This window comes from Penicillium samsonianum (assembly GCF_028829775.1).
Source record: "Penicillium samsonianum strain IBT 33392 chromosome Unknown utg000004l_segment0_segment0, whole genome shotgun sequence".
Taxonomy (NCBI): Eukaryota; Fungi; Ascomycota; class Eurotiomycetes; order Eurotiales; family Aspergillaceae; genus Penicillium; species Penicillium samsonianum.
Window position 1 is genome coordinate 994,583 of NW_026643262.1, and position 26,532 is coordinate 1,021,114.

General features: G+C 49.9%; 12 protein-coding genes across 12 annotated transcripts; 5 read left to right on the top strand and 7 right to left on the bottom strand.

The window, feature by feature from the left end:
- Window positions 1-239: 239 nt before the first annotated feature.
- Window positions 240-2,180, bottom strand: N7471_007289 (DNA-directed DNA polymerase eta; the record flags this gene model as incomplete). Its single annotated transcript, XM_057280008.1, has 1 exon — window positions 240-2,180. The coding sequence occupies one exon, from the start codon at window positions 2,178-2,180 to the stop codon at window positions 240-242; it is 1,941 nt and encodes a 646-aa protein (XP_057134268.1).
- A 1,947-nt stretch (window positions 2,181-4,127) lies between these two features.
- On the top strand, window positions 4,128-5,081 carry N7471_007290 (putative transcription factor RfeG; the record flags this gene model as incomplete). Its single annotated transcript, XM_057280009.1, has 3 exons — window positions 4,128-4,268; window positions 4,329-4,373; window positions 4,446-5,081. 3 exons carry the CDS (start codon window positions 4,128-4,130, stop codon window positions 5,079-5,081), a joined length of 822 nt encoding a protein of 273 aa, XP_057134269.1.
- Window positions 5,082-6,447: 1,366 nt separating this feature from the next.
- Window positions 6,448-6,772, bottom strand: N7471_007291 (NADH:ubiquinone oxidoreductase subunit NDUFA3; the record flags this gene model as incomplete). The annotated part of the gene is made up of 2 exons (XM_057280010.1): window positions 6,448-6,494; window positions 6,589-6,772. 2 exons carry the CDS (start codon window positions 6,770-6,772, stop codon window positions 6,448-6,450), a joined length of 231 nt encoding a protein of 76 aa, XP_057134270.1.
- Window positions 6,773-7,116: 344 nt separating this feature from the next.
- Window positions 7,117-8,658, top strand: N7471_007292 (dolichyl-diphosphooligosaccharide-protein glycotransferase; the record flags this gene model as incomplete). The annotated part of the gene is made up of 4 exons (XM_057280011.1): window positions 7,117-7,258; window positions 7,311-7,421; window positions 7,478-8,172; window positions 8,239-8,658. The coding sequence occupies 4 exons, from the start codon at window positions 7,117-7,119 to the stop codon at window positions 8,656-8,658; spliced, it is 1,368 nt and encodes a 455-aa protein (XP_057134271.1).
- Window positions 8,659-9,517: 859 nt separating this feature from the next.
- N7471_007293 (alpha/beta hydrolase) lies at window positions 9,518-9,917 on the top strand (the record flags this gene model as incomplete). The annotated part of the gene is made up of 2 exons (XM_057280012.1): window positions 9,518-9,529; window positions 9,594-9,917. The coding sequence occupies 2 exons, from the start codon at window positions 9,518-9,520 to the stop codon at window positions 9,915-9,917; spliced, it is 336 nt and encodes a 111-aa protein (XP_057134272.1).
- A 139-nt stretch (window positions 9,918-10,056) lies between these two features.
- N7471_007294 (PET191 family protein) lies at window positions 10,057-10,628 on the bottom strand (the record flags this gene model as incomplete). Its single annotated transcript, XM_057280013.1, has 3 exons — window positions 10,057-10,249; window positions 10,340-10,481; window positions 10,604-10,628. The coding sequence occupies 3 exons, from the start codon at window positions 10,626-10,628 to the stop codon at window positions 10,057-10,059; spliced, it is 360 nt and encodes a 119-aa protein (XP_057134273.1).
- A 287-nt stretch (window positions 10,629-10,915) lies between these two features.
- N7471_007295 (sterol esterase) lies at window positions 10,916-12,505 on the top strand (the record flags this gene model as incomplete). Its single annotated transcript, XM_057280014.1, has 3 exons — window positions 10,916-10,950; window positions 11,007-11,086; window positions 11,139-12,505. The coding sequence occupies 3 exons, from the start codon at window positions 10,916-10,918 to the stop codon at window positions 12,503-12,505; spliced, it is 1,482 nt and encodes a 493-aa protein (XP_057134274.1).
- Window positions 12,506-13,767: 1,262 nt separating this feature from the next.
- On the top strand, window positions 13,768-14,565 carry N7471_007296 (uncharacterized protein; the record flags this gene model as incomplete). The annotated part of the gene is made up of 1 exon (XM_057280015.1): window positions 13,768-14,565. The coding sequence occupies one exon, from the start codon at window positions 13,768-13,770 to the stop codon at window positions 14,563-14,565; it is 798 nt and encodes a 265-aa protein (XP_057134275.1).
- A 676-nt stretch (window positions 14,566-15,241) lies between these two features.
- N7471_007297 (putative tannase) lies at window positions 15,242-16,983 on the bottom strand (the record flags this gene model as incomplete). The annotated part of the gene is made up of 2 exons (XM_057280016.1): window positions 15,242-16,224; window positions 16,383-16,983. 2 exons carry the CDS (start codon window positions 16,981-16,983, stop codon window positions 15,242-15,244), a joined length of 1,584 nt encoding a protein of 527 aa, XP_057134276.1.
- Window positions 16,984-18,507: 1,524 nt separating this feature from the next.
- On the bottom strand, window positions 18,508-19,286 carry N7471_007298 (uncharacterized protein; the record flags this gene model as incomplete). The annotated part of the gene is made up of 2 exons (XM_057280017.1): window positions 18,508-18,530; window positions 18,572-19,286. 2 exons carry the CDS (start codon window positions 19,284-19,286, stop codon window positions 18,508-18,510), a joined length of 738 nt encoding a protein of 245 aa, XP_057134277.1.
- Window positions 19,287-20,505: 1,219 nt separating this feature from the next.
- N7471_007299 (uncharacterized protein) lies at window positions 20,506-21,431 on the bottom strand (the record flags this gene model as incomplete). Its single annotated transcript, XM_057280018.1, has 3 exons — window positions 20,506-20,847; window positions 20,932-21,338; window positions 21,392-21,431. The coding sequence occupies 3 exons, from the start codon at window positions 21,429-21,431 to the stop codon at window positions 20,506-20,508; spliced, it is 789 nt and encodes a 262-aa protein (XP_057134278.1).
- A 564-nt stretch (window positions 21,432-21,995) lies between these two features.
- On the bottom strand, window positions 21,996-26,427 carry N7471_007300 (putative RSC complex subunit (Sth1); the record flags this gene model as incomplete). Its single annotated transcript, XM_057280019.1, has 4 exons — window positions 21,996-22,223; window positions 22,275-25,984; window positions 26,054-26,249; window positions 26,362-26,427. The coding sequence occupies 4 exons, from the start codon at window positions 26,425-26,427 to the stop codon at window positions 21,996-21,998; spliced, it is 4,200 nt and encodes a 1,399-aa protein (XP_057134279.1).
- Window positions 26,428-26,532: the final 105 nt, after the last annotated feature.

Sequence of the window (26,532 nt, forward strand, 5' to 3'; positions counted from 1 at the left end):
ACTCACAACCCGGAATATGTCAAGCCCAGCTCTTAAGGTGTTTTTATGTTTTGGCAACGAATAACACTACAAAATTATGAAGCAATCGAATTATAGAGCAATCAATATTAGTTCGCCTAATCAGGCAATGGTACAATTTTGTTCAAGGCTCTGCCCGGGGTATATCGTAGCTATAATAAGCCAAGTAAAAGCAGATTATAAGAGTACATGAGAGAACAAAAAATTATAAAGATGTTAGGTCACTGGAAAGCAAGTCGCATCTGCCCCTTTTCAGGCTTACCCCGACTCCCTCCACCTCGGCCACCTCTCCCACGAGCAGTTGTGCCGCGTGCACTACTTTTCGTGGGAAGGGGCGGCTGTGAAACCCTAGCTTCCTCTCTGTCCTGGCTGGCGAGGTCCTTGGCAAAGTGCCAATCATCATGTTCTTCCTTTTCATACTCGAACATCGACTTAGAGCACCGTGGACATACGAACCGGGAAATTCCGCTCGGTTCGGGGTCCATTTCAACAGGTTCTTGGGGGCTAGCTGGCTCATCCGCGGCAGTATTTTCAAGATGTGATGGGTTCCCAAAGAAACTTTCAATTTTACTCCCGTCTCCATCAAGCTTTCGTCTTTTCTCAGTTGAGGCTTGTTCACTGGGAGAATTATCGGCATCTCGAGGTCTTGAAGAATGACTAAGAGCTTTCGCTTGATCACCGCGAATTAAGAAGCCCTCAATAGCCTTGTTGTTAGTCACGCCGTCTTCAAACCCTGACACGCTCAGCGACAGGTTGGAACAGGGCCATGCCTGTCCGTCAGCCACAATTTGACGAAGCAAAGTATTGGCCAGATCGTAGAGAAGGTTCTCGTCAATTGTGCTAGAGCCTGGAATTGGGATTTGGCGAGAACGGGATTGTGCAGTTCGATAGTGCATCGTGATCACTTTCGGACGACGTCTATTTTCAAGCACGCCGTCTTCCACAAGCCGGCCATAGATATCGGCTGCGAAGATGTGAAGCCACTTCTCGGCTTGATCAAGTGAGTTGATGCTCGGTCTGAAAGACTTCGCGGATAGCATAGATTTAATTTGGGTTCGGGGATTGACCTCACTGCGGTCATCACCACGGATGATCCCGTAAAGCCAGGATGCCGTGTGGTCAGGTAGCTTAGTGCGTAATTGCTCAAGCGGTACATTAAGAAGCTCGCTCACTTTCTCCGTCCCAAATGCGGCGGTTATTTGATCGCCGAGTTTACCACCCAGCATTCTGATCTGAGTAAATTTATAACCACCTAGGAAATTTTGCACCGCCCGATTTCGTACAACAGTTTGTAGGTTGGGCTTATTGCAAGCACTTCCGAGTTTTGCGATCATTTTATTGCGGCCAATCCCAGCCGAACAGGTGTAGCTGAGCTTTTCCCAAACTGCGTTCCGCACCGCTCGTACAATTTCGGATCCTATCAGCATGACAACGTCATCCCAGTCTGGATCGTCTTCCTCCGTTTCTTGTTGATCCAGGTCCACCAAGCAGTCGGTGTCCCACTGCAAGGCTGTGATCGGCGGTATAGGGAGTTCCGCATCCCGGTTCTCGTCATGTGTTCCCATCCGAAGTTCTGGGTATCTCTGAAGAAGCGCCCTATATATCAATGGAGACAAATCAATGAATACTTCATCAATACTGGCTTTCTCCAACACAGCCGAGAGTTCCTGCTTCAGATTCTGAGTTTCGAGTTCCGTGTCATCGGCACTCCATGTGGCCAGAGCTTCCTTCATCGTCTGGAGGATCTTTCGCGATTGTGCTCGGTACGGATCCAGCGACACCTTGTCCGTGCTGATATTTTTGAATGAATCATCCCGATATGCCCACCGCCCTCCCTCTCCCTCTCGAAAAGTCGCGACATGCTGTAAGACGAGCTCTGGACAAAGTTTCCTGGCCTCCGCAACATTGATCAATCGACTGATTCCGAAGGGTCGCGCAGCGTAATTGATGGCAATCAAAGAGTCCCATTGCCTCACTGCTAATGGTACATCCCGCGGAGTCCCCAGGCGGACCATCTCACATTGCGCATAGAAGGCATCCAGATCGATATGCGCAATCACGCGCAGAGGGGTTGCCGTGGATCCATGTCGCAACCCTTGCAATTGTCGATAGGTAAAACGGGAGACCCTCAAGGGATCGGACGACTCGGTGGGTTCGGACATGCTCGCACATGCGTCATGGCGGTGACTATCAAACCATTGGGGTTGTCGGGTCAGAGCTTGGAATCTGATGCTCTCAACCTTGGGACGAACCCCAAAAATGGACTAGTGCGAGCACGTGTTAGCTTCAGCCTGAGGTTCGCGCTGTTCTCTCCTCATTTCAATTCAATTTCCATTATTATTACATCTTACATATCAAGAGTTATTTCAAATGTTTTTCTACTCCGTACAATGACTTGACAAGTCCAAAGAAAGCCACAATCTACTTTTCTATATTCCCCAGAGTTATACAACATAGACCAGGGATGTCCAAATGACCCATCACTTAGTGCCTGCTTATTTTTCTTCAACCAGCCCTGCACAGTCAGATGTTGTGTTCTCGTGCAGGATTTTCTGATGTTGTAACTCGCCCACTGAGAGGCCTGGAACCTGAAAAAAAGAAACGAGACAGGGTGATCTCCGATCTGTGCGATCCAGCTGACACAGGCGGGCTGTGAGTGGACCAGAGGCTCGGAGCCTTCGCACAGGTGCCCAAAGCCACGCATTCCTGCCCAACGGTCATCTCGTGTGGACATCGGTCGCCAGCTTTCCAGGTGGCAAGTTCGCAGGTCGCCACCGGTCTTTTCTGTCAACAGATTGGCCGTTGGCTGTCATGCTCGTTTTGCAGGTGGTGTGTGAGGGATCAATCACAATAAGTCCTATAATTTGCCCCTTGACACTGCCCTCTTTCACCATACATATGAACATCTGACAGTTTTTGGTGATCTCATTTCCTCTCAACAGCTCTGCTTGACCGCTGCTGAAGATCCACTGGTGGAGTCCTGTAGAGTTTCGATATTAACCTGGTCCAGGGGCACAGACTAAGGAGCAATCCAAGCTGGTTGAATATGGGGGATCGGCCCTTATTCTTTTGTCGTCCCAACTAAAATCTAGTGGAAAACAAAGAGCAACCCTTTTAAGGTCTAGTTTTAGGGTACAAAGTACATCTCTAAAGTATCCACTCTGTACAGCTGTCTACATTTGCTTACATTTGCTGACTATTTCCAACATTGGAAGTGTTGTCTCTTTTGACCAGGGGAGTATATCCATAGTTTTATATTGACACATGAGTACATGAGTAACCTCCATAATCATAATAATACAAAATGATACAAATGAAAAATTCTCAAGCGGCTACAGGCATAGGGTTGCACATCAGTCTAATCCACATTTGACCGTGCATGCTTTTTGCCTTGATCTCAGTGGGGAGTCGTGGCACCAGCCCAAGACGGCCCAACCGCCCTGGCCCTTTGATGTCCACTTTACCTCTTCCCCCCCCCTCTTCCTTCTTCCCTTCTCTTTCTTTTCCCTCTCTCCATATTCCTCTGGCTTCTCTTGCCAGCACTTCAACTACTCTTTCTCTTTCCCCTGGCAAATATCTAGTTCATCCCGAACAGATTACAGACAGCCCACAGGACCCCCCCCCGTCAGCCGTGTTTCTCTTTCTCCTAATTGATCCTGACAACTCATCCTCTCTTGAACACCTTTCAACCTCTTGTCGCTATTCAATCACCATTTTTTGAGGCCTCTCAATTTCCCAGGATAATTGCCCCAGTGGACAACCAGCGAGGATTTCTTCCCAGGATTAACCGGACTTTTCCCACTAAGGACTTTTACTATTCGCGAGCAGGATCAATTTCTTTCTGGCCACTTCCTAAGGATCGTATCTCATTTTCTTCTTGCCCTGGAATCGAGGAAACAAACCATTCAAGTCGTTGATTGTCGGCTTTGGAACCTGCTCGTCGCCTGATAGAACCTGTACATCCTACAATAAAAACGGACTCATCACCATCCATCAACTTTCCCAGGACTCTCAAACCATCTACCACACTCCGGACTTCCTCTTTCCTGGCCCTTTGGATCCGAGGACTTTAAATTTTTTAAACCGGACATTTTCCTCCGGAATACATTATGACAGGCCGCTATGAGGGACGCCCGGAGCGTCAGAATGAATATTTCATCCCCGGTGAAGGAATCAGCCGAGAAGTTATTCAAGCAGATATTTGTCGCTACCTTGGAAACGATGCCCTCGTGAGACCTGGCAACCACAATGTGCGTCTTCCGCTCTTGACCCGATGACTCAAAAAGGCCATTTTGACTGACCATGAACAGGGCCGCCCAGGATTCTTTATCCGTGCCTATCGGAATCTCACATCTGTAAGTGACTATGGACATGCGACAGCAAGCGGGATAAGTCAAGATGGCATTCTAACCACACATTGGATACAGGAGATGATTACTGATCTGAAGGCCGACTCCGCTCGTTGGGAGGCGGACGTCTCGCGCCGGGCTGACCTAGGCTACCCGCGTGGGAATTACATTCAAGATACGAATGTTTCCCATGCACCTAACACTGCTCCAGCGAACTATGCCCCTGCGGCCGTTCATGAGGCTCGCCAGTCACAGGGCCCATCCCCTACGCCCTTTACTGCAGCACCCGCTCAGTCATACATGGATCCCTACTCCCAGAGTTCCTACAGTGGATCCCAGAATGTCCCCTACACAAATCCTTCATCATACACATCCGCCACTCACTCGCCATATGCATCAGGTACAGCTCCGTACCCTCCACCCCAGGTTTCCTACTCTGGTTCCAACCAGCCCATTGTGACATCTGCGGACATGCACCCCCAATCGTACACATATGCCCCCACGGGCTATGGTTACGACAATGGCCGAAACAATGCTCCCCGATACCCCGGACCTGGATATGATGCCGAACAGGAGTACTCTACCGTAACTTCCGGGATGTCCTATCCTACCACTACTGCCCCGGATCCCCGGATAGGAATGGAGCCCAGATACACTCCGGAGTATGAGCGCAGGCCACAAGCAACCAGAGACAACCCCCACCGTCGGCGGTAGACAAGAATGACCGCCCAAAGGGTTTTCCTGCATCCATGATTTCTTCTCTCACACTCTCTCTCTCTCTCCATCCACATTGTGGTCCACTTGATGCTTGTTCCTGGAATATTTCCAAAATGCTTCTAGGAATAATGTTGATGTCCGTGAAAATCTGCTGGACAATCTTTACGCCTTTCTTTCCTCTCGGCCACAATTCTCACATTCCCAATTTGTCTCCATTCCAGGAACTCCAGACTAAGCCAGAGATGTTCAATGTTTCACATCCCACTTCAAATGGCCCAGTCAGGAGACTTTCCACTTCCCATTGGACATGAATCCCACTTCTTTTTTACCCATGGACTTCCACTGGAATTGAACCCAATTGCTCTGTGGCAAGAGCTTGGACTTCCCGTGGACACCCGTCTTTATTTTGATTTCTCTCCCATGCTTTTGTGCAACTGGCCAGCCAGGAGTAGGAGTGATGTGCTTGATTGAGTTTACGAAAAGGTGGCCCGGACTTGAGCGTTTTGTTTGTTTCTCTGGTCTCACGGATTCCGGGAATACTCACCCCACAATAATGCGATTTTTTTTGGTTTAACGGTGTACAGGATTTGTGTGTTCTTAGCAACTTCTTCTTTTTGTTTCGTCTTTCCCTTGAAAGGAGGGGAGTCATCGTGTTCTACTTTTTTTTTTCCTTTGGTTTGCGAGAGCGTTGTGCTTCGATAAACTAAGGCTGGTGACCTACATGTAGATATGAGCATTTGCGGCGTTGGTCCGTCTTCTGTGATTGACGTTTTGATGTGCAAGATCGTGGGATTGACTCCATGATTCTAATGAATCTCTTACTCTGCATAATTTCTTACCTTGGATGAATTAAGATATCATATTACTTCTAAATTACTGACTTTTTGTCCAACTTGAGGCTGGCTTCGGAGTATAATGCAAATTCTACAATTGATCAGGTGTTACAGGTAGTACTAAATATGGCGAGCAGCCTTTCTCCATTGTGCGAAGCCCATATTGGGCCGTTCGAGCGCAAGATTGCAATTATTCCTAACATAGCCAAGATCCTTAAAACATAGAAAAGCGACTTGATGTCGATTATATGATTGCTCAAAACATAGTACATACACTGTAGCGCCGGGCTCGACATTCGGCGTATGCGCAACAAATATTGGTATCAAAGCATTTTGATGGCCAGGAGAAGTTGCCCCGGAACAAGTCTGTACGATTGCCCACACTGATGCGATGGGACTTGTTCATCAGTCCAGTGGCACAGCCAACTCATCTCCTGCCATCCGCTGAATTTATTCCTCCCAGGCACGGACAATACACGAAATTCTCTCTAACTTCCGATAACTTGACATTTTCGTAGTTCCGAACCCGTTTATTCGTCATCGTAGCCCTTGGGGATAACCCGCTGACCCTGCGGAACTATACGTATTGAAGATATTGGTCAGGTTCAAATTACTCGAATATAGTCTTGATGCTCATGCACCGATTTATTGGGGTTGAATAGGGGTCATACTGGGATATGTCAGAGGAATGGGCTCGGGGTCGACGTCACCGAGGGCGTGGCGGATGGGGGGAATAGTGGCCAGCGAAATGGGACCCATGACGCCGATGCACAGAGCAGCGAGGATAGCTGGCTTCTCGTGCGCAGCCCAGCGGATGTAGCGGAAGGGGGTCGACCAGAACTGAGGGGTAGACATGGCTGAGAAGAGGTCGTTGACGACCGGTCGGGGGTTTTTGCGATGTAGGTGGGAGATCAATGCCTGAGTAATTGAATAAAACTGTTCAAGCGCGCACGACTGAACAGATACACCGGTCCCACTTGGTGGTTGTTGAGTGGCAGAAATCAGAGAAACAAAATTGAAGCCGGAGGAACGAGGTGAAGTCGAAGTTCGGAGATGCGGACCCAGCGCTCTCAGGTCTTGGCACTCGCCCATTAAACACGTCGCCCTTTCTGGCTATCTATACAACTTGGATCTTCAACCACCTTCATTTACTTACTTCTTTTTGATCCTTCCGCTCCGCTGTGCGGAATTTGTTCAAAATGAGGTGGTGTCTTGCGTTGCTTATTTGTTGCTTCTTGGCTGTGGTAAATGCGCTGAGTAGCTCCGGCAGTCGCCTGCTGGCCATTCTGGAAGACACAGAACAGAAGGACCTGTACTCCACGCTGTGGGCAGACCTAAAGGGTAATTTACTCTCTCCCAATTCGGAGATTACATGCTAACTCTCGGGTTCCAGCACGAGGATACGATGTCTCAATCGAATCTTCCAAGAGTGAACAGCTTGCCCTGTTCAAGCATGGCGAAAGAGCTTACGATCACCTCCTGATCCTCCCTCCCAAGTCTAAAGGTGAGCAAAGCCGATTGAATTGATTTAATGTCTAGTCAATTGACCCAAGAATACAGGCCTCGGCCCCTCCTTGACCCCCAAACACATCCTCGACTTCATGAACAAGGATGGCAACATCCTCCTCGCCCTTTCTGGCAAGACTGCCACCTCCAGTGCCATCAGCTCCCTTCTTCTTGAACTCGATATTCACCTCTCCACCGATCGCTCACAAGTTGTTGTCGACCACTTCAACTACGACACTCTCTCGGCCGCTGAGAAGCATGACGTTCTTGTCCTCCAGCGCCCTGGACCCCTCCGTCCTGACGTCAAGGCCTTCTTTGATGGTGAAGGTGTTCTTGCCCTCCCCCGAGTTGCTCCCCAGACTCTCGGTGGTGACAGCGCCCTCCTCTCCCCGATTCTCAAGGCCCCCGCCACTGCCTACAGCTACAACCCCAAGGAGGGCACGCCCGCGGCGGAGGACATCCTGGCTACCGGGTCGCAACTGAACATCGTTTCCGCTATGCAGGCACGCAACTCCGCCCGCTTCACTGTTCTCGGATCAGTGGAGTCATTGGAGGACAAGTGGTTCTCGGCCTCCGTCAAGACGCCCAGCGGCAAGAAGACTTCCACTGTGAACCGCGAGTTCGCTAAGCAGTTGACTGCTTGGGCTTTCAAGGAGACTGGTGTCCTGAAGGTTGACAAGGTCGAGCATCGCCTTGCCACTGAGGGCGCAGAGTTGAACCCCTCGATCTACCGGATCAAGAACGAGACTGTACGTGAAACAACGATATACTGCCCTTCTCTTCCAAGCTAACCATAAACCTTTATTTGATTGCAGATCTACACCATTGAGGTTTCCGAGTACGTCTATGACAAGTGGGTTCCCTTCGAAGTTCCGGCTGGCGACGCGCTCCAGCTCGAGTTCACCATGCTCTCGCCCTTCCACCGCCTGACCCTCCAACCCACCGACCGCACCGATACCAGCACTGTGTTCACGACTCAGTTCGTGACCCCCGATCAGCACGGTATCTTCTCCTTCCGCGTCAACTACAAGCGTCCCTTCTTCACCGCCATCGAGGAGAAGCATGAGGTCACCAACCGCCACTTTGCGCACGACGAGTACCCGCGCAGTTGGGCTATCACTGGCGGTTGGGTATGGATTGCCGGTCTTTGGTCGGTGATTGGAGGATTTTTGGCTTTTGTCATTGTCTGGCTCTACTCTGCCCCTGTGGCTGACAAGCTTAAGAAGACTCAGTAGATTTATATTTATCTCTGTATGCATTGGACTATCTGTCTATGATTTTTCAATTTTCTGACATGATCTTGATCTCCCGAATGAACACACTAGGTCCCAAAGATGACCAATTCTCAATGATATGATATTCTCCTTTAGCCCTCTTTCGTCTTCTCCATCGATTCGATTATACCCAGGAAAATTCTAGATCATGGCTCAGCCCGCTAATAAACTTGGGTGACTTATCCCGGGTTTGATGAATTGAAACTGAAATTGAAGAACGTAATGCCATCCGCATTGGTATTGGCTGTTAACTCCCTATCAGACAAACATAGACATATCTATGGGGGTTAAAGTTCGGGTTGACATATTTGATATTCTAGCGTTTCATCTGTAGTTGGGAGCCTACAGCTGTTTAGCTCTACGTCCAGAGTCCAGGCTATATCAACCCCAGTGAAGATGAAAATGAGACTGAAGCGGCAGATGTTCGCTAAAACGGCATTATATTAAGCGCAATAGTCTTTGCATGAAAAGAGGGCAGGAATCTGATAGGACGTGAATCAAAAGAGTCCGAGCCAACGGGTGAAATTGATTACAGTGGGTTTCTTATTCCCAGGGCTCATCTGGAGCCGGTGACGACTGCCGTTGGCCCCAACTATCCACAGCGGGCCATTTAGTCCATCCTAAATTGGCCTAACAATGGGTACTAGCACACTCCTACGGGGGTGTAGTAGCCTCCACAGCTAGCGAGGGCCTGGTGAAACATGTTCGCGCGGAGAGCGGGAAGCCCGGAGGCATTGTGAAGGTTGTTTATCTGGCTGCCTTTGCGCTAGACAAAGGCCAGAGCTTGCTGGGTATGCTGGGAGGAGCGTATTTACCCTGGATGAAGGTCGAGGTTGGTCCATCCAGCATCATATGATCGGTAATCATTGTCCAAGATCAAGCTGACTAAGAAAAAGGGCGACTACGTTCACGCCGACGGCACCGGAAACGTTGGCTGGCAGGACCTGACCGTCGAGCAGCAAGAAAAATGGAATCGCACGACAATGCACACCTCGCGCGCGGTCTTCTCGGGCGAAACCACCTATGAGCCGTGGCACGATATTCCCTGCTCCTACATCATCTGTGAGCAGGATCAGGCCTTGTCGCCAGCTATCCAGGAGTTCTTTGCCTTGAAAATGGGGGGGCCTGACACTACCCACCGCCTGCCGAGCTCGCATTCGCCGTTCTTGAGTATGCCCGATCGCCTGGTGGGTGTTCTGGGAGAGACAGTGAAGGTGTAATATGTATTATCGGATTTGGGTATGAAGAATCTCAGTCGATCTTGAGAGAAGTGAGTACCAGAGAAGAGAAATGTATGTTTTAAGCGTAACCGAACTCCGGGCCATGCCAGCATGTAATCAGCGAAACCAAATACCCTTTTTACAGGCCCCTTGTCTTCTCTGGATCCATCTCAACTTCGTTTCCGCTGATTTCCTTGACCGTCTGGTATGCGGGTTGTCCAGCATATAGCTGTCCCCCAGACGTGTTACCGGAGTTCCCGCCATCCATCTCCTTGGCTACCGAGATGGGCTGATTGCCGCGGAAGCGCTTGCGCATATCGATCATACCACGCCTGTGCCGAGGGAAAATTCCAATAATTAGCGAGTGTGTTCCTTTTGTCCGTACTGGTCGGCCTAGACTCGAGGCTCGGTTCCCGACTCACTTGCACTCGCTGAATCCTTTCCGTAGCTGCTGACATTTCGTGGGTAACTCCTCGGCGAGAGGAGAGCTGAGACATTCACGGGGCGAATGACGCTGGACCATGATGCAGTCCGACTCCTGGAGGCATTGAGCCAGAGCCTCCCCTAGATAATCAATTTGTGGTCAGTTTACGTTATGGCAATGGAGGGTTACGGTAGAAGGTCCAGCTGGACCAGGAACGTGATCGATCCCCCCTTCGGTTGTGCGACTCGGGTGTGTAACGTACGGATATCATTGCATGAGCTGGGCATGTTGACGCGACCTTGTGGACGAATGCGCAACCACAAGTAGCAAGAGAGTAAAAGAACGAGGCCGTCCACGGGTGGGACACGGCAAATTCGGGCTGTCAGTTATCTTGACGCTGATTGGCGGATGTGGAGAATCCCCGGATGAGATAAGCATCGCTATCACATGTTGGTAATGACGTCGGAGGGACTTTTATCGCTTGTTTTACTTTTTTAAACGTTTGCAGCATCTCTGTCTCTCGCATAGAATCTTCAAGTGTACATGCACATATGCATAGCGATTGTTGTTCATCATGTCGCGAGTTCCGTTGATCGGGAGACTGTTCTGGTAAGGAGCTCCAAACTTCAGACAAAGAACGCAGCAACTGATATTCACGTCTCTAGGTATGAGTACCTAGCTCTCTTCGGGTCTTTGATTCTTGTCCTGCTTGAGACCATCATTCACTTGATTACTTGGTGCCTTCGTCAGTGAAAATCACCGAACAATGGATGATGCCAATACTAACCCCTAACCAGCAAGCCCTATCATCAGGTTTTGCTATGGCCAATCGAAGGCACTTTTCAACCTTTTGATCCCTAGTGAATCCCGTTCCAAGCGCACAAAAGAGGAAATATTTGCCAGCTCTGTTGCAGATGCATCCGATTTCACCGAGATATGTGCCCTCTTTGGGTATCAAGCTGAGGAGCACATTGTACAAACGAGCGATGGTTACCTTCTTGGACTTCATCGGCTGGCATATCGAAAAGGAGAAGAAAACATGCGCATCAATCATGGTCCCAGTGGGATTCGGAAAAAGGTCGTCTACCTCCACCACGGCCTACTCATGTCAAGTGAGGTGTGGGTAGCCTTGACAGACGAGCAGCGGTGCCTTCCCTTCCAGCTGGTGGAAAGGGGATACGATGTATGGCTGGGAAATAACCGTGGAAATAAATACTCCAAGAAGTCGGTCCGATTCTCGCCTGGTTCTAATGAATTTTGGGATTTCTCAATGGATCAGTTCGCCTTCTCTGATATCCCCAACAGCATCGAGTACATCCTCGAGGTAACAGATCAGCCGTCATTGTCTTACATTGGATTCTCCCAAGGGACAGCGCAGGCATTCGCTACACTCGCTATTCATCCATTGCTCAACCAGAAGATTGATGTGTTTGTGGCACTTGCACCCGCCATGGCTCCTTCAGGTCTCCGCAACCGCATTGTTGATTCACTGATGAAAGCCTCTCCGGACTTTTTGTTCCTGTTGTTTGGTCGACGCAGCATCCTGTCCTCGACAACCATGTGGCAAACGATACTCTACCCGCCGATCTTTGTGCGCATCATCGACACAGCCCTCCAAACCCTCTTCAACTGGAAGTGTCGCAACATCACACAAACCCAAAAGCTTGCTGCCTATTTGCATCTCTATTCCTTCACCAGCACTAAGTCTGTCGTGCATTGGTTCCAAATCATTCGGAATAAGAGCTTCCAGTTCTACGATGATGAAGTCTATGCCCCCTTCAGCGTAACTGCCAGCGAGCGCTTTTACAAGCCGGTCAAATACCCTACTCGCAACATCAAGACTCCCATTGTCCTCCTATACGGCGACAGTGACAGTCTCGTCGATATCGGAGTGATGCTGAAGGGGTTGCCACATGACACTGTCGCCCAGGCGATTCCAACCTACGAGCATCTAGACTTTTTGTGGGCCTCCGACGTTGACCGCCAAGTCTTCGGCTATGTGTTTAATGCGCTCGAGACCTATAGCCAGGGTGGCCCGTTGGCTGTCAGCAGTACGGGGTCTGAGAAACACGGATTTTTAACCGACGGTCGTGTTTCCAACACATCAGTTGTCCGAAAACCCCATGTCTTCCCCAATGATGTAGCCTACGGGGCTGCTCCCTAAACATTGTTACTTTTACATGTGTACAACATACAAATTTTCCTGTGGATTTTGGGCGGGGTTATGGCTCGGCGGGTCAATCGCCACATCCGTCCACTGGTGTATTGAGGGGATTATATGATGCACTTGTACGGTAACGATTCATGAAAAGATGTGTCTTGTGTGTACGGATTGCCACCTATGCGGGGCTTGGCACGATATATGCCGGCAGAGTTTTCTAGGAAGCCGATGCCTAAATCCACCGACGTGGCGTCAAGAGGGGGAAAGTTCCGAAGTCTGTGCCTGATTATGTACTCCGTAGAGTACCTGACTAGAGAAGCACAATCAAACTATGTTTTATGTAACCCAAATCTCGTATCCACAGCCTAGACATGCTGGCCCTATACAAAGTAGGCACTAGGGCAAATTGATGATCTATCCTCCTTCCCATCTGGGCAACCCGTTTCAACCTAACAGATAAGCTTTGATTAAAATCGGTCTTGGGCCGGAGAACTCGAGGAGATCTCTTATGTTGTATATTGATATAGATATTGTAGACAGGCACAAAAAATGATATTCAGGGGTATGGTACGGATGTCAGACAAGTGGCGCAATTCCATAAGCCCAATAATAAAAAAGAAAAAAAAGGAGATTCGACAATTGAAAACTTTTTGTCCGAGGGTTCTCTGTGGGTTATGATTCGATCTAGACCGGGCGCCTATCTCCACAGTACAGGCTAGTGCTGGCGAACAAGTCACAACGAACAGCGAAATAATAAGAAAAACAATGAAAAACTTAGATTCGCGGTTCAGGAACTACGCCACGTATGGAAACTCATTTGGCGAGAGTCCCCAAGGTCCATTCGGGTTGGTCGGACCAGATCTCTGTTCCTGACCCTAACGGGGGCCACCAATGGGATCATTTGGACGACCCCATCTAGTCAGGCACCGACCACATGGATGCACATGGTCAACCCAATTTTATGGTTCAATGGGTTCGACGGCCTATCAAACGCCTGCCACACCAAAATCTGACACGCCCAATGCCCTATGTCTACGTACTCCACCCCAAAGAATAAAATGGCGCTACACCCTCCTCCTTCTCCTCTTTCTTTCTCTCCTTTGTCACCACGATCTTTCGAATCACACTCATTTGGATTCCTACCTTGGGGCTGAGCCTCTTGCACTCTCTTTAACAGTCTGTAGATCAGACTAAAGTCCCTCTTTCAAAGAACCTCACTATCCTCAAAAACACTTTCCCTTCAATATCGGATTCATTCAGCCAATATGCGCTTCAACGTTATCGGCCTCTCGGCCCTTCTGGCAATGACTGCCTCCGCCCGCCCTGTCGCCGTTCCTGATGTCCACTACGTCGAGGAGACCGTCTGGGAGACTGTTTATGAAACCGTCTACCAGACCGCCAATGCCATCAGTGCGCCTACCAACCTTCCCGTCCAGGAAGTCGCCATTCCTTCCGCCACCTCCTCTGTCATTTCCTCGACTTGGACTCCCGCTGTCGTCCCAACCACCAGCGTCCCGAGTCTGAGCATCCCCAGCACCAGCGTCCCCACCGTTGTGCCAACCGTCGTGCCCACTACCACCAGCGCTCCCTCAAGCACCACCAGCGCCCCGTCCAGCACCAGCAGCAGCCCCGCCGCCACCGGCAGCGGTGTCTCCATCGTCAACAACCTCCCGGACACCGTCTACCTGTGGGTCGTGACCGAGACCGCCGGTGAAATGCAGACCCTGGCATCCGGCGAGTCCTTCCACGACACCTGGCTCACCAACTCCAACGGTGGCGGTATCTCCATCAAGATGTCGACCACGGAGATCTGCGACAGCGTGCTGCAGTTCGAGTACACCAAGTCCGGTAACATGCTCTTCTGGGATATGTCCTCCATCAACTTGCTCAAGACCTCGGCGTTCGTAAGCGCTGGATTCGCTGTCACGGTCAGCGATGCGTCCTGTCCCACATCTACCTGCGCTGCTGGTGATGCCGACTGCGTCCAGTCCTACCAGCACCCTGACGATGTCAATACCTTGGCTTGCGGTATCGATGCCGCCTACACTCTCACTCTGGGTTAGAGTGTTGCTTGGGTTTTGATTCTAGGTGTTTAGTTGGATATACCTTTTGGTTATGGGGGGAGTTTTCATGCTGAACAAATTGCAAAGTACAAATTACGAAGCACAAATCAGATTTCTTTTTTAGATATGCCGTTGTTTATAGATTTAAAATGAAAATTAGAAAATTCTCGAACATGCCAGAAAATGCCCATATCATGGTATTGTAGAAGTTGATTCGTAGACTAACCTTACCTCATCCCATGTCTTGCTTGCATAGCCCAATTTAATACATTCACATGTCATCACATGCGAGTAGTTATTAGTCCTACAATGTTATACAATGAATGAGGGCCTAACAATAACTAATTCATCCAAAGTCATTGATCACCCAATGAGGGGCAATCCCCCCCCCCCCCCCCCCCCGACGGGACACGCACATGCTACACAAGTACGGAACGGTATCCAACACTTTACAAAACTACCAAGGCCACATTCACCTTGTAAGATAAAGCAGATAATAGACATATGTATTCAGTAGAATATAATTACAGTAGAAACCCAAGTTGGTCACAAAACCAGACCCTTCTAGGGCTGAACTAGGGCTGATCAGCAGTCTAATCTCCAGTCAATCCAAAAAATAACTCAAGCGAGAGACATTCTTGGCATGCTCAGAGCTGCTTTGTAGATGAAATACAGCCTAGTACACCGGCACCTTGAAAGCAGGGAAAGAGTAAGTCCAACTATCAATGGAAGCCTTGTCATCAACACACTTGAAGGTGCTATTACTCTTCCAGAGCGGACGAGTAGGCCACTGGCAAAGCATCTGAGTTTCACCCTCATAAGTACCAGACGAGACAGTCGCATTCAAACGAGAAGGCTTAACATCATTCTCCACCCAGTCGATCATAGTCTGCATATTATCCTCCGGGTACGGGCCGGGCTGAAGGGAATTTGTGCCGCAGTGCGCAGCACCGGGGATGAGGTAGAACTGGTACCAATCGGCAAGTTCCTTGAGACTCTCCTGCGAAGACAGATGTGGGTACATGATCGAGCGGACGGACTGCCAGTAATGCACGGAAGACGCAGCGGGGATACTGGGGTCCGATTCACCGTGGTAGTGCAACAGTTTTCCGCCGGAGGATTGGAACGGGGTTAGATCCGGCAGGGTGGTTTGCAGACTGTCCATGTAGCGGACCATGCCGATGTTCATCCAGTCGACGAGGGTGTCGTAGGTGACGTTGTCAAGGTCGGAGAGGTTGTCGAGATCGAGGAGCTGGATGAACTTGGTCACGTACTCGCCGCCCGTCGAGGGGATGTTGATTTCCCACTTGCTGGATGCGTTGTTCCACTGAGTGTCGCCGTCGCTGAGCTCAGAGCCGATTTGCCAGGACAGGTAGGCGCGCTCGCCCTTCGAGTTGTGGAGGCCGTCGTAGATGGTTTGCGCGACTTGCACGCCCTCGGCGGTGACTTTACCGCTTTGTTCAGGCGTGGTGGAGGTGCTGGTCCCGTCGGCGCGCTTGCTAAAGCCGAAACCTAGGGAGGTGCTAGTTTCTGCTGCGCAGTAGTATTCCTCGCCGATGATGGAGCTCAGATTGAAGTTGAGCTTGCAGAGGTCGGTGCGGGAAATGACGCCGTCGGTTCGGCCGTCGAGGGGATCGCAGGCGGCGATGGTGGCGTTGACTATCTTAGCCAGCTCGCAGGGAGGGGGTAGTAGTCGAGGGTTTGCTCAGCTGCAGCTGGGAAGACGTGGTGGACTTGCTGTTGGCCGAAACGGAAGGCTGGGGCTCCTGTGATCGCTCCGTCGTACTCCTCTCCGTAGCGCTGGATTTGGCTCATACCCTCACGGCCGCCGTCAGAGCAGCCTTCGTAGTAGGTGTAGACCTTGGCGGATGAAGACATGCCATAGAAGCCCTTGGTAAGAACTTTTCCGATCTTGGTCATCTCGCCTAGAGCTTGGTATCCGAACATGTAGGTTGCATCCCAGTTGATGGTTCCGTTGCCGTAGAGGACCACGTCGTCGTAGCTGTAGTTGAAGGCATCATAGCCTGCGCTGGTGGCACCACTAACAGCACCGTACTCGAGACCACCGGTTGCATCGCTGGACAGAGAGAAGCCACCACCGCCGGCGACATAGAAGCGCTTCTTGAAGTCGGTGGGCTTGGGGAAGGCATACTTGATGACGACGGAATCTCCCTTGCCAGTGTGCTCGTAGGTGACGGTCACATTGCAGTAGGTGTAGGTCTCGGTGCTCCCCATACCAGCGCTGGCATTGTAGACAGCACTGGCAGTCACAGCGGAGGGGATCATGCTGATACCCAGCAGAGTGCCGTTGGAGGGCAGGGCAGACCGCACATTCGAGACGGTACAGACATCAGCAAGAGAAGCAGCGCTTGCCGATGCTGCCAGGGCTGCAACAGATGCGCCCCAGGAGAGACGCATGTTGAAGTATATCGAATGGATAGATATAAAATGGAATAAATGAGCGTCAAGAAGAAAATATAACGAGTGTGAAGACTTAGAGGATTGACAGGAACGCTAGAGGTAAGGCTATACTTATACTATCTTTAGGACTTTATATTATAACGGTTGGTTTCCAGTTCCTGGCAACTGAGGCGCAGATCATGCGTAGCCCGCTGCGTTTCCTGCAATCAAACCATGAAACCATGTCTGGGAACAAGGATCACACTCCGTCGGCGTGGATACTTAGTCGTCACCATCTAACTCCTATCACAAGGCACAGTTCAAAATGTGAAGGGAAACGGGTCGGTCCCCATAGCTCAACTTGTATCTAGTTCAATTCAACCTTCCAAATTAAGGGTTCCGGAGTAAGTCATTTCCTCAGAGAGACTCGTTGACCAGTAATGGGCAAGGAGGCACTAGCTTATTTTGAGTTTGATGTGGCCGGGTAAGGTTTATTCCCTTATACTTAAGATCTAACCTTAAAACGCATCCATGGTCCGGCGACTGCGTCATTCCCAGATACTTACGCGTGGCCATTTTTAAAGTCCATGGGTCTGATCTAGGGCAAAGTGTCAGCCTCATGGTCTACGGTTAAACTTCGGCCCTGGTGAGTCTAATCGATCTCCATAGAAGGTACCTATAATTAACTTGCTGAATGAATATTCGACTGAGAAAGGCTAGACTGCAAGATTATTCGCTTTAATCCTTTTCCACTAGTCGTTTGGGCTTTGGCACTTCTTCGGAAACATTGATATACGGCCCATTCCATTTACATGACCCACATTCATAGCCACCTAAGTTAAGGGGGTTAGGGCTTTGTGGTGACCCATAAATAACACCAAGTCATCGGGCATTATCAGATCAAGAATTCTTAAAACAAGGTGTCCACTACCAACGTGGTTTAGTTCGGGAAACTCTATGGCTCCATAAATGAAACTACGTTAGATTAACTTGTTTACTTGATACTCGGGGCAGACAAAAGTATAGCTCTTCAATATTTGAGGGAAGAAAATACAAAAGAACAATCTTGCGTTTCCACATATAGACATACAAGAATAGTCGGCCGCTTATGCGGCCTCTGTCCTTGACGACCTCAGACTTGATTGATCTGATCTATTTGGACCAAGATGGTATTAGGGATGTTAATTGTAAGAGCCCTCCGATATGCTTTTTGGATGTTCTCTTTATATGTCTTTTTTATGTCTTTTCTGATGTCTTCTTAGGTGTATACGAAGGCGTAAAAAAAGCATACTTTGTGCAAGAGACTTTTCAATGTATAACCTTTGAAATACGATGTTACTATCTCAATCGACCTTGACCACCATCTTGCCATATGCCTCGTTATCTTCCATCAACCGGTGAGCCTGTTGGATTTCCTCAAAACGAAACATTTTCCAAGGATCCGCATTAAATTTTTTTCGCGCCACCATAGCTACTATCTCCCGAAGAGGAACATCCGACAAAGGAAACTCAGGGGTTCCAAAAACAAAACTCCCAAAGAAGCTAAAGTGGACACCACTCGCCATCTGCAGAAGAGGATTGAAGTCCGGAATGGGCGCAAGTCCACCCAAGAACCCGGCCAGGCAGACTCGTCCTCCTCTGCGCGCTATCTTGAGTGAATCAACAACAGTGCTGTTACCAATAAGTTCCAGAATAGCATCAAACTTCTCGGAAATACGTTCGGAGAGATCCGGTCCTTCTATCAATACCTCGCCAACCCCAAGAGCCTTGAGTTGGGATATGCGGTTCTCCGTTCGGGTTGTTGCGGTAACATGAACTCCAGACTGGACGGCCAGGTTAATCGCCGCTCTCCCCAGAGCAGAGGTACCACCACGAACGAGAAGCCGTTGACCAGCTGATATCTCCAGGTTCCGAAAGAGACAGGTCCACGCCGTGGCATATGATTGCGGGATGGCTGCTAGCTGGTCCCAACGTAGTTCTTCTGCAGCTGGCCCAAGTGCGACGACATTCGAGACTTTGACTCGGGTGTATTCAGCGTAGCTACCGTCAATAGTACGCCCAAGCCCGCCCATGAGACTTGCGACAGGAGTCCCTTCTTTGAATTCTCCTCCTGGGCAGCTGGATACTGTACCCACACACTCTATACCGCTAATTGGCATCCATTCGGCCCATTCTCCCTTTCGCATATGCATTTCCGCATGGTTGACGCCAAAGGCTTTGATTTGTATTATGACCTCTCCATGCTTTGGCTCTGGAATCGCCACATCTTTGATAACTAGAGAGTCGGGTCCGCCGAATTTTTCAATGACTATTGCTTTCATGGTGGATTTAATAGAACTAAAGAGTTGGAATTGTGCGACAGATCAGAGCCGATTCTAGATAGGTATAGACAAGATATTACATCAGTGTGACGTTTATACTTACATATACCCATGTGGTTTTGCTCTGTTTGTTCGGTTTGATATCGACAGCCATATCCCATCAAGTCTTGCTTGTATGCTTCTGTGATTAGAAATAAACACCTTTGCCCCTCCGTAGGTGTTGTTGGGAGTTCAACTTGTGTGGCCATCAGTCAATCATACCCATACCACCTTCCTCGCATCAAACCTCCCCTTTTCAGTTTTCCAGGGAAGCACATGTCCCCGCTGGTTACTCACAACCCTAATTCCCTTCTGTTTAAACTCGGTCGTATAATGTGTATGCCCAAACACCCAAACCTTGACTCCATCCCAGGGCTGCGACAAGAGATCCGTTCCAAACGCACAACCCCACAGATTCTTAACGTGCTGTGGACTCGAAGTGCGCTGCAGGGATGGTGCATGATGCGTGACCACCAGGATAGACCGCTTTTCTTGGAAATTCTCCCGGAGAGTTTGGATCTCCCCCCTTAACCAGGTCAAGTCGGACTCGTGAGCTTTGTTGTGTTGCTCAACAGACCACTCTTTGATCTTTTGGAAATCGGAGTGCTTATTGGACTGTATCTGTTGATTCCTGGGGGATTTGGGACCAGAGTGTGGAACCTAGGATTGTCACGCTGGAGTCGGGGATGTCGTATCATCGTTGCTGGAGTATTACAAGTCGGCCATTCATACAAGGTTCGTTTTCGAGCTGCTTTGCTTTTTCCAGGCCTGACTTGAAGGTTGTTTCGTAGAATTCATGGTTTCCAAGGGCCAAGAACACTATCTCAAATTTAGATATTTGGTTTTGTAGGAAGTCCCGATAGTTGTTGTAATCTTCCAGACGGCCGATCTCGCCTGCGAGGATGAGAAATTTAGAGCAAACGGGGGTTTCAAAGGAATATTGTTGATTGATTTCCAGATGTAGGTCAGATAGGATCTAGAATGAGCTAGAGGGGGGTATTTTAAAAATAGACCAGATCGTCTGTAGTGCCATATTGAGCAATAATAAAACGAAACCCAAGTAACTCAAGTAGATGGAATTCGTGACTATCGAGAGATCAGGAACACAGCATAGGCTGACCATGTGATATCCTGGCTATATGTATTTGCGAGGTTGGATTGGTCCCATTCTCAATCCCATCTAGGCCATATAAGCGCCACCAGAGACCTGCCAAGTCTGTCCGGTCAACCACTGCGACTCGGGGCTAGCAATCAAAGCCGCAACCCCAGCAACATCCTCAACTTCCCCAGGCCGACCCAGCGGAGACCACTTGCTCAAAGCCTCATCGATCTGCTGGGGATTCATCTTGTCACCTCCGGGGATATACTTAGCCGACATCTCAGCATACATATCAGTCTTGACACCGCCAGCAGCAATGCAGTTGACAGTAATGTTTCGAGGGCCAAAATCCATCGCAAGACATTTGGTCATACCCTGTACAGCCGCTTTGGAAGCAGCATAGACAGCGTGGCGAGGGACGCCCTAAATCACATCAGAAGTTGTCAGCTCCCATACGCAATCCAACAAACCACCAACCCCCCAGGGCCCTTGTCCATATCCTCTCACCTTAACAGCAGAAATCGACGAAGTCAACATAACCCGCCCATAATCCTCCATGAAACGATAAGCCTGCTGAGCGACGAAATATTGTCCTTTGACATTCACCGCAAAGACAGCATCGATATCGCTGCCCCTAACCTCAGAGAGATCCCCGAAATGCTCGATGCCCGAGTTACTGACTGCGATATCGAGGCGGCCGAATTCGCGGTGCACAGTCTCAAACATGGTTTTCACCTCTTCTTCCTGTGAGACATCGGCTTTGATGGCAAGGGCGCGCACCCCTAGGGCACGGATCTGCTCGACGACGGAATCCGCTGCCGTGGCATTGGAGGCGTAGTTTATGGCTATGTCTGCTCCACGTTGAGCGAATTTGAGGGCTATTGCGGCGCCGATGCCGCGGCTGGAGCCAGTGACTGTTGTTTTCTGTGAGTATGTTGTTGGCTTGGAGTGGTGGCGCGGTCCCTACTTATTGCAACTTTGCCGGCTAGCTCTTTGTTTGTAGACATGGCTGTGAGGTGAGGACTGGGTGGGAAAGTGTCTCTGCATATCAACAGGGAGTGCCGTCTCTTATAGCTTACCGTGTTCTATGATCTCAAAGATCGGTGAGCACCTGCATGCATCTTGGGGGACCACGCGTATGGACCGAATTTGGATTACTGAAAACGGATAATATCTTCGAATTGTAAAAGTCTTTTGAATAGATAATGTTACAAAGTACATGGTTCAAATCGATTCGAATTGTTCCTAAGTTGCAGGTACATACTCATCAAATACAAGGGGTGGTCTTGCACAATATGAATCTTGTCGATGCAGTCAAGAGAACGCACCCAGGGAAATCAATCGCTTGGAACAATACAGCGCCATCCTCCGGAAGTCCATCCCCGATTTCAAAAACAAACATTGACGGGGAAAAAAACGCCTTTCCTAGATGGCACAGAAGTGGAAGGGGCAAAAAGGTTTTCGGATTACACATGAGAAGAAAGCATGAGCAACATTTAGAAAAGTCGAAGGCGCAATATGAAGCGTGGGGTGGTTTAATTAGGTTTTTCAGACCCACGATGTTGAACAATTCACTCTTCAAGGCCATATTCAGCGCCGTTTGAAGTACTGGGGCTATCCCGATTGGGATTGTTGAAGGTGAGCTTCAGCTTCGGCTGGCCTGGAGTGCCAGCAGTAAGGGGAGTGTCGGTGCCCGAAGCAAAGTCGGTCGAGCCATCACCGCCGGCAAACTGATCTTCAAAGTTGGCGAGCTCAGGATGGTCCTCGGTCAGTCGTCGCAATTCTACCAAGCACTTGGTCTGTTGTATCATTAGTATGAAAATTAAGAATTAATAAGAACTCAAACTTACCTCGATATCATTGGCATCCTGGAATAGCACACTTCCATCCTCGTTGTAAGTGCGGGCATTCCGGCAAAGCAAGTGGATGTCATTGCGGAATTCCCTCAGGCTCTGGTAATCGGCCCGCTTGACCTTCTTCTGAATCGCATCCATAGCAATGGGATTTTGAATGATCATGTAGTAGTCGGGATAATAAGAACGCGGTGGAGGCTTCATGAATGGTTCAATGATTGAACGGACCATGGGACCCTCTTCACTATCAGAGCCCTCCGGTTGCACCTCAGCCTCCATGTCCATCAACGACTGGATCACGGTGTCAACAATGCGAGTCAAGTTGGCACGGTCAGTGGGGTTGAGAGTATCCGGAACTTTGGGCTGGCGGCCTCTCTTGCGCTTAGGTTGTGGGGTTTCTTCCACAACTTCCTCCGCCTTGCGCTTGGGAGGAGGACCACGACGGCGCTTCTGCTTTTGAGGAGTCTCGTCTTCATCAATAATTGATGGCTCGGGCTCCGGTGAAGACTCTTCTCCGTCACGTCCAGTCTTGTTAGACTTGCGACGCTCAACACGAGCTTCCTTGCGTGCGATCGCTTCTTCAATAGTATCATCATCGGCGTCCACTGCCATCAACCACTGCTCTTCGGTGAGACCATCATCGTACTTGGTCACCTTACGCTCACGAGCACCACGGCCAGTGATCTCAATCTCGACTTCTTCGGTGACAGGGTTATCCTCCTGCATATAAATTTCGGGCAATTCTTGTTCGCACATCAGTCGAGGGTAGCGGTGGCCAGGACCATATTGGTCGTTAGCGATTCGCTGCCTGTCCATCTCCTGGAAGATGGGAAGTTCTTCTTCGGAACGTGCCATAATTTCATTGAGTTCGTCATCATCCATTTCGTCGTGATCACCGATCTGTTCCGCAGCCTCCGCCGTGTCCAGGAGAGTTCGAAGAAGTGCATCTCGTTCTTCATTGGTGGACTTGTTGTCGAACTTTCCGGCCTGGATAACCTTGCCATCCATGTCCAACTTGAACTGTGCACGCTCAAGAATTTTCTCTTCGACCGAGTTAGAGCTGATAAGCCGCAAAATGCGGACCTCGTTCTTCTGACCAATACGATGGGCACGATCCTGGGCTTGCAAATCCTGGTGAGGGTTCCAATCCGAATCATAGATAATAACGGTGTCTGCAGTCTGCAGGTTGAGACCAAGACCACCTGCACGAGTGGAAAGCAAAAAGCAGAAGTAGTCAGACCCAGGAGCGTTGAACTGCTTCAAGAGTTCTGATCGGTCGTCGGACTTGGTGGATCCATCCAGACGGAGGTACTTCATCCCACGAAGGCGAAGGAAATCCTCCATGATGTTCATGATCTGAGTCATCTGGAAGAACATCAAGACTCTGTGGCCCGTAGCACGGAACTTGGGAAGAACACGATCAAGCAGCTCAAACTTTCCTGCCGTGCGCCAAAGAAGGTCGTTGGATATGCGGGTGGGATTCATCTGGTCTTCAACAGGCTCAAAGACGAAAGGATGGTTGCAGAGCTTTCGCAACTGCATAAGCATGTTGCTGAGACCACGCATTCCAGTCTTACCGCCCTTGCCATCAGTGACAGCCATCTTGTTGTGGGTGACAAGTTGCTTGTACAACTTGGCCTGCAAGGCAGAGAATCGGCACTTGATGACACGCTCCTGCTTGTCAGGCAAATCTTTCTCGACATCCTTCTTCAAACGTCTGAGAAGGAATGGCCGAAGAACCTTGTGAAGACGACGAATAACGAGAAGCTGCTCCTCTTCGCTCAGGTCCATGCGGTCCTGGCCACCAGTGTTTGCGAAAGGTGTGTTGAACCATTCGTCGAACGACTTGACAGACTTGAAAATGTTGGGAAGGACGAAGTTAAGAAGAGCCCATAGTTCGGGCAGGTTGTTTTGCAGGGGAGTACCGGTCAAAATGATACGGTATCGACTGGTGTAGTAGGTTGAGAGGGTGCTGCTGAGCTTGGACTGTGTGTTCTTCATGCGGTGACCTTCATCGACAATCATGTGTGTCCACTTGATCTTGCTAAGAACCGGACGATCCTTGATAATGTACTCGTAGGTGGTGAGAAGAACTTGGAAGTTGCCCCAGCGGATCTGCTGCTGTTGCTGCTTTCGTGCATTAGGTGGGCCCTTGTAGACTACCTTGCTCACGCTGGGCGCCCACTTATCGAACTCGTTGTTCCAATTAGTGAGCGTGGACAGTGGAACAATGACCAAGAACGGCCCATTGTTCTTCTTCTTTTCAATGATGTGGGTAATCAAACTGATCGTCTGGATTGTCTTTCCAAGACCCATCTCGTCGGCCAAAATACCGTTCAGGTTATTGTTGTACAGTGAAATCATCCACTGCAGGCCTTTAATCTGATACTCCTTGAGGGTACCTCCCACGAGCATATCAGGCTGCGCGGTGACTTCTTCGTTGATGCGATGAGCGACAGCGTAGTAGTCGACCTTCTTCTTTCCAGTGGCGGTTTGATTGTCGTCCTCATTTTCACTATCAGCGATCTCTTGGTCAGACTCGTCGTCGTAATCATGCGCCTCGCCATAACGATTCGCCAGATTGCGCTGTTGTTCCTTGACGGATGCAGCAAGCTGCTTAAGGAAGTTGTCGGTCTGCTTGAGCAGATGAGAGATACGTGAATCCTTGGCCTGTCCCAAAAGCTTCAGATATGTCTCCTCATCGTTAGCCTTCAAAGCCTGCAGACGCTGCTTGGCAGTTCGCTCCACGCGCCTCTGCTCTTCGCGTTCCATGTGCTGGTGGTGTGAGATCATCATACGACCCAGCTTCTGCGAGCGCGTACGTTGCTGGATGGAAGCATTGGCGAGATCAGCGCTGTGGTTGAGAATGGCCTGCAGCTGGTCGTATTGCTTCTTCTTCTCTCGAGATTCGCGAGCATCACGTTGTTGCTTCTCGAGCTTCTCGGTGATACGAGCCTCACGCAGTGACTGCTTCTTCATGCGGCGGTGGCTCGAGCGATTGGCTGTCATTCCGAGGTTGCTGTAGTGGAACATCTCGCTCTGGAGCTGCTTGCGATACTGTCGCTGTTTGGGTAAGAGACTGAGTGATTTATACTCAATCAGGGCCTTCAGCTTGAGGGAGTCATCGTAGGTGGGTGCGTCACTCTTGCTGGTATCCCATACACCGAGGTTAGCGGGAAGTTGGGCAAGCTCTGCTTTGCGTGCGGTGATTTTATTATACAGTATGATCTCACGATCCTCGCGCATCTGCTCCAAGTCAATGCCAGGTGGCAAAAGCGCGGGGATGCGCACGCGATTAGCACGGTTGGCGTGGTCAGCGTAGCTAATAGTCTTGGACAGCGAGTCATATGGAGACTGGAAGTTGTCGTACCACTCCCTGGTCATGACTTCAGCATCGGAGCTTTCTGGAGGCTGGCTACCAGCGCCGTCATTGGCAGCTTCAACAACCTTTTCGGCTGCGGTAACATTGTCTGTGGGAGTAGGTGGTTGAGACTTCTTCTGGTTTTGGAAAAGCTGTTCTTGGACACGCGGGGGAATGGCGAGGTTCTTGGATAGCATCTTGAAAGCCAAGATTTGGTTTCGAAGAGTAGCCAGTTGCTCTGGTGAAAAGCTACCGCTGCCAACCGTCGCATTCTTCTGGTTCAGAGCAACTGCCGAGGCATTGGTGACATTAGGCGCAGCAGTCGAGGAAGCCGAGGGTGTGCGGCCTGTGAGAAATGTCAGCCCTGTATAAGACCTTGCGTTTGTGAGGGGAGAGAGTCAATGACAAAGCTTACCATGAGAGCCATTGGCCGCTTCAGGAGTAGCGCCGTTCATCTGTTGCTGTTGGCGCTGCTGTTGAGCCTGCTGCTGAGCCATGCGCTGTTGTTTTTGGAAAGCCTGCTGCCGTTGAATGGCAGCAAGTAGGTTGTGGGCCTTGAGGAATTCCGGGTCGTCAGGGCGAACACCTTGTTCTTGCATTTGCTTGTATTTCTGCGACAAAGTTAGAGACGACAACAAGGGCAGGCACGGCATAGGAAGGTGCGTTGAAGAACTGAAGAATTGATATACGCCGAGTTGTGTTGTTGTAATGCGACAAACTTACCTGGAGTATTTCCTGGACATTTTGCTGCGTGAGGTTAGCCGGCAGGCTCACGTTGCCAGGCGCCATGTTTGGCGCTGGGTGTAAGGAAGCCATTGTGACGCGTGTATTTTTTTTTAATTCATGAGCAAGCGAGGTAGGTTGGGGCAGGCAATGTCAAGGTTGATGCGGAGT